General features: G+C 40.1%; 1 protein-coding gene across 2 annotated transcripts in view; it reads left to right on the top strand.

Annotated features, from left to right (window-relative positions):
• Positions 1 to 4,618: 4,618 nt before the first annotated feature.
• drosha (drosha ribonuclease III) overlaps positions 4,619 to 6,418 on the top strand; it is a 78,686-nt gene continuing 76,886 nt past the window's right edge. For both annotated transcript variants that reach the window (XM_034203126.1, XM_034203120.1), the window contains exons 1-2: positions 4,619 to 4,798; positions 5,581 to 6,418. In XM_034203126.1, the coding sequence (XP_034059017.1) occupies positions 5,583 to 6,418 (836 nt within the window). In that variant the 5' untranslated portion in view covers positions 4,619 to 4,798; positions 5,581 to 5,582. The remainder of the gene's footprint in view (positions 4,799 to 5,580) is intronic.

The following is a 6,418-nucleotide window of genomic DNA, read 5'->3' as shown; positions in this document are numbered from 1 at the left end:
TCCCCGGCCCTTTATTTTTCTGTGAAATTCATTTCCTCATCCAGGCACTCAATGAAATGCATGTTTCCATCCCTGCATGTTGCTTCTGGTAATTATAGCTGTCCGTGTGGGCCCACGCACACTGAGTGAGATGATACCTGACAACTAACAAGGAGCATGTTCTTTGACAAAAGAACATTATCATCTACACTCGTCAAGGAAGATACTTCATCTGGGTTCAGTGGACATCAGAATAATTCATTTTCTCTTGAACAAAAGGAGGTCTCCTTGAAAACTGCTTTTCAATCTTTAGAAAAAGTCAAAAGTGAAGTCATTCTTTGATATAGCCAGTCAATTGGTTGTTAGGCAACCATTACATAAATATAAAATAGCAGGAGAAGGGAAAACAAAATGCATGAGTCTTCAAAACTGCCTTTTCGAAAACAAATCTGTACTTTTGCGACAAACTGAAAACTGTTTTATTTGATCTCCAAATCGTAAACGGTCCAAATGATGCAAACTCTTCTTCTGCCCAGTTGGTGTGTTTACCCCATCGGCCTGGCAGACCAAAAATCACTCTCACAGGCTCAATTTCCCCTCCCCTTCACATTTCTATCCCAGATAATTCATTGTTTTCCACTACTCAAGCCTCTTACCCTCAGTTTCATTTTATACCCTGCAGGCGATTCGGATCTGAGAGTAAAGCTTCAAATAATAAAAGCCTAGTTCTGCTGTAGATCACATTTGAAACTCCAAACAATTACCACACATTAAGCAGAATCAGCACGAGAAGTATGTCCCTGATTAAGTTATTTTAATTAAGCTCACACATCACTGTCTTGCTTCGAGAAAAAGCATTGATTCACCTGAGCAGAGTCATTATCTTGTGTTAAAAGCCCACACGCACTGCCTGAAAAACACATTAAGCTTTTTGCTTTTCGCCACACATGAATGAGCTTATTTGTTTCAGTGAGAGTGCATTACGGAGAGTCTTTCTGTACATTAGCATCAAGGGAACGTGGGCCACGGCAACTGAAACACATGATCACAGATCTGATGTACGCTGAAAAGACAATTACACAGACTCGTTGGTGGGAGCCCAAAAGGTAAATGCAAGGACGCAGCCACGTTTTCTGCAGACCCGTGGCCTTACCTCAATTCTTCTCAATGATGAGTAAAAACGGATGACTAAACTCTTCAGATCCCTTATTTTGTTTCTACATGTTCTCTGCTTTTTTCTTTACGAGAGACAGGAAAGTGGGAGACATGCAGCAAAGAGTTTTGGGTGGATTTGAACCCAGGCATCTTTGGTAAGTAGTCAGATTTGTGTTCTGTCTTTACTAATTGTCAATGTCACTTATATTATTAAATCAATTGAGGGACTAATTTTGCTCAATTGTTTTATGATATTATTTAAAGTTTTATTGAATTTATAAGTAACCAACAACAAAAATGTCACAAAAAAAACATTTTTGAGAGGCAGGATACAAAATAAACATTGATATACATTATTATAAAGGTGTTTTTGCTATTAAAACATGGCAACAAATACACTCCACATATATATATCCACTTACATTTACTATTGTGCTTTATCCACATCGAATGAATGTCTCTGAAACCACCTGAAAGTAGGTTTAATCTATACTTTATGTATACGTTATTTAATTTATTTCAATACAATAGCTCCAGTTTCTCATTTCCGCAGCATCTACAGACCTTTTTCAAGACACAATGGAAGTCATTATCTACATTACATGTTATTTAGCTGTTGCTTTCCTCCATAACGCGACTTACATACACTTTGATAGACATACAAGAGCAATTTAAGGTTAGGTATCTTGACCATGGACACTTTGACATGTTGACTGCAGGGGCATGTGACAGAACCACTGCCCTCTGATTGGTAGATGCCTATTTACCCTCTATGCCACAGCCAATAAACTGGTATCCCTCTAAATCTGCATTTGAATAGTGCTATGTGGGCTGTGAGTCCTTCAGCTAGTGCAAGTAGAAAAATGCACTTATAGGATTATGAAGTGTTAAACACCTCTTACAGTCAAGTCAAGTGATACATAATATTGAATGTGAGGTTCATTAGAGATGTCATGTCAGATGTTAACCCTGATTGTAAAATCCTCCTGATTTTCACTGAGAGCTCCTCCATCTAATTTCGATTATCCTGTGACATTTTAATATTCACTGGATCAACCTTCCCAGTAGCACACACTCTCCCCTTTTCCACTTTGTCATTCAAGCTACAAATAACAGCATGTGTTTTTCCGCTGAAATGTATCCTGAAGTGTATTTTCCATGCTCTATTGGTGTGGAGTGGACCAACTGTGACACTTAGAGCTTGACATTTCTTTAAGCAGAACCTTTTAGCTCCTGGAAATGTGTATATCATATTTGAAAATCACTCATATATTACTAAAAGCAGAAAGGAGTTTGTATCTTGTGATTATCAAACAGTGAAATAGGTTTAAATGTGACATCAAAATAGACCATTGCTTTGTCTTTTGACCTTATGAATATTTAAAAACTCATGTTGAGGATGTCTGCTGTCATATGTCTCCTGAGAAAGACAAGAATCCCCTTATTTTACATAATTGTTCTTCCTTTTTAGAGCGAGAGAGGGAAAAACCAGCACACAGTCCTAGAATATTAATGCTGCACGACCTGAAGTGAATCATAATGAAGTCCTGCTGACCATCTCAGAGGAGGACACTGAGAAGCCTGAAGTAAAAGGTGTAATTTCTTCTAAAGTATGGTAGGTATATGTGTATATATTTCTGTTTTAGTAATTGGTAATGACTGAAACACCGGGTGGAAAACAAACAACAGACTGCGGTGAGTCATTTGAGTTGCAAAGACATGTAAAAGATAAAGGACATTACATTCCATTTGTCTAAATCTATCTAAAGCCACTTACAATAAGTGCAATCAAACACGCAGATACAAAAAGAATAACAAATATTTCTGCAAGTACATTGGCTTTTCATTATCCATTTTAAGGGCTAATGCACTAAGCTTCATATGCCAAACCTTTCTAATTGCTTCATACAGCAGAAGGAATTTTTGTATATTATTTTTCTTTTCATAGGCCAAAGTGTAGTCGAAAACAGGGAAATGTGAATATTGCTCCAAAGACCTTCAGCATACAGGTGGGTCAGATTAATTTACATGGGACAATGGCAGACTAAAGGGAAGATCCACCTTTAAATGTGATTTTCCTGGTGGTTCTTTAATGCAATTTATGAGGTGTAGTGATTGTTAAAAGGGTTATTTTAAAAGTAAGAGCTTTTTTTTAATGCAATTTTACAATGCAATTTCTCATATGTGAAAAGGCCAAAATGTTGTAGACATGTCACTTTTTATGAATAAATTAATTCATTGAATATGTTAACATTCAGTTATTGAATCTCTATTAGCACTGGGGTCTGAAATTCCTGCACGTAATTCAGGTTGCCACAATTCAAATTGATTCAAATTTTAGATTTGTGTAGGTTAAAAACATTTTGGTAACATTGAGCATGATTTCAGTCCACAACTTAACAAGATATATAACATATATCAAGTTATTTCATCTGGAAATATTGCTTATTATATATTTTTTAATTGGATTGAAGTGAAATCCACTTAAAGCAGCTTCAATCCAAAAGTAAAAAGTGTGAACAAGTGTGTCCACTACTTATGTCCACCTGTTGTTTCTAGCAGTCTAAGTGTTTTTCTTTTCTCCCACTGAATCTCCAGGTGGTCTGAAAAATAATGTCTCCAAGCAATCTGCGTGGGCTACAGCACTTTACCCTGCTCCTCCGCACTGATTCATCTACTACAATTCATAACGTCATAGCAGGGGGCACATCAGCATTACTGTACAACCTATTCAGACTGACAGCTCCTGAGGCGGGGTCAGATCAATGCTGAGCAGAGGTCTTACACAGTAGGCCTATAGTTTCCCTGGTCAGGATAATGCAGAGGAGGATAGATTGAGGTCAAATTGTAATAGTAAATAATCCTGTAAGAGTTTAGGGTTAAAGTTAGCCTTAGGTAAGTAAATATAATATTTTAGTTGAATGGTCCGTCCTCTGCCTCACTAAGAGTCGAAATTGATGTGAGAGTTGTTTCCATGGTAATATTGCAAATGTGCAAATTCACTGTCTTGCCTTTTATTTACAAACCACTTTGCTGCCATCTAGTGGACACATGGTAGACGTGCACAGTAACGGTTTTACACACACAGCTGCCAGAATAAAAAGTAAGCATATATCATTATTCTTAATTCTTTCAAATGATTAACGAAAAAGTACTCATATTTTAAGAATCCTTAAAGTTAAAATAAACAGATCCTTTATATTCGTGTAATGGAGCTGTTGTTTGCCATGCAGGGACAGTTTACTTTGTTGTTGTTTCTGTACATTTTTGAAAAGAAAATAGATTTGACAAACAGCAAATATATATAACACAGTAATATTTTATGAAATATCAGTATGAACGTCTAAATAATAAACAAAACCACGTTGTGTTATTTTAGCAACATTACAATGGTTTGTTTAGGCGCTGCAGTGGTGCAGGTATTTCATTGGACAATGACGAAGTCGCCGAATATAATTGGTCTACTCACGGTCCCTCTCCGTAAGCATTCCTACTAGAAACACGGTCCCTTAGAAATTGAGGTACCCAACAGATAAGGTTATTAGCTTAATATTAAAAGCCCTTTTTAAGACAATTTACGCCAGTGTGACTGTTGGATTTTTTTCACGAGAAGTAAAGAGGGAATGATACGCTTCTCTTGCTAGCGCTCCGTATCTTTTTGAAGGTAATGTATCAAACTTGTATCCTTGTCATGGCGTGCTAGTAGCCTTGCTAATTGGCTGACATGTTCCTCTCGGGTAACGTTAGCCAGGTGTGACTTGAACTCACAACATTAGAACGATATCTTTAACCTACAATTGGCTGCTGCTGTTATACATACGGAACACTTTAGTTTTAACGGTAACATTTAGTCAGTAGTCAGCGTGTTTTCGAAAATAGCATCTGTAGCCACCGCTAGCTAGCTAATGTTGCTGCACAGCTAACACAGCTGCATGAGTGCAAACAATTAATTCAACGGTATTCAGCTGCTGCTTATGGCAAAGTGTGATGGCTACAGTAAACTACGAACCAATTCATTGCGTCATTTTGTTATGCTTATCAACAATATCACACCATAATGTTTTTGAAAATATTAAATATCATGTCTCTCATTTCTGTTATTAAGGTTCATGCACTGTTGCTGCTAAGACTATTCCCATAACGTTTTGTTTACCTACATATCAGCTATGAATTCATTTCCAACACCATAAATCATAAACTAATGTTAATCTAAATGGGCCCAACCCCAACCACTGAAGGGGCATCAATGGGAAACAACTGTTGTAGGGGAAACTGACTTCAACACCAGTTTGCAAACTATTGTTGTCTCAGTAAGGATTTGGTACACAGGCTACAAAAACATGTCCCCCTGTGTCATGCAGTTAAGAGTTAAAGTGTTAAGTAATATTTGATCTGGGTTGTTAGTTTATTTCCGGTATGTAAGTTGATTATTTTGTGTTTCCACAGTTATGTCTTTCCACCAGGATCGGGGGAGTCCCAGGGGGCCCCCATGTCAACAAGGCGCCGCTCAAAACTACCATCCCACCAACATGAGGGCCCCCCCACCCCAGCCTCCTGTTCCCCCGTACCACTACGACCCTCAGGCCCCTCCTGGCTCAAGCTACCATGGAAACAGCGGCTACATGCCTCAACACTCTGACTTCATGCAGTATCCTCCACCAGCACAGTCCCACCCCCCTAATTCTCTCAACCAGTGCCCGGTGCGCCCACCTTTCCCCAAGCCCCCTCTCCGGCAGGGCTTCCCTGAACCCCCGCCTAACTTTCCCCCTCCTCCCCTCCCCAGCTCCACAGGTGGTCCCACATCAGGTTCTGCTCAGAATGCCTACCACCCTTACATGATGCCTCCTGTGCCCCCACCACCATTAGCTCACCAATCCATGCCACCTCCTATAGCTTCTCAATCTATGGGCTACCACCCTCCATACTCCATGAACTACCCTCCCCATCCTCCTCACCCCCCTTTCCCTCCTCCTGCATTTAGCCCCGGCTACAATCAGAGCCCCAATTCGTTCAAACCAGAGCAAAGCTTCAGGCAGGGGCAGCAGTACAAGTATGAGAAGCCCATGGACAACAGGAGGTCTCCAGAGAGAGGGTATCGCCAGGAGGAGCACAGGCAGAAGGGCTTCGGCTACCATGGTGACAGGCCTAAAATGGAATTCCCTGCAGAGAGGAAGGAGCGCGTGAGGAGTCCAGACAGGCGCGGCAGGCCGGAGGCGGGGCGGCACAGGCCTGAGTACGACAGAGGGCACGCCTCGCCCGCACACAGGGGCAGGGATCGCAGCAG

Source organism: Gymnodraco acuticeps, unplaced genomic scaffold, assembly GCF_902827175.1.
Source record: "Gymnodraco acuticeps unplaced genomic scaffold, fGymAcu1.1, whole genome shotgun sequence".
In the NCBI taxonomy this organism is placed as follows: Eukaryota; Metazoa; Chordata; class Actinopteri; order Perciformes; family Bathydraconidae; genus Gymnodraco; species Gymnodraco acuticeps.
This window is presented reverse-complemented; position numbering and strand designations above follow the sequence as displayed.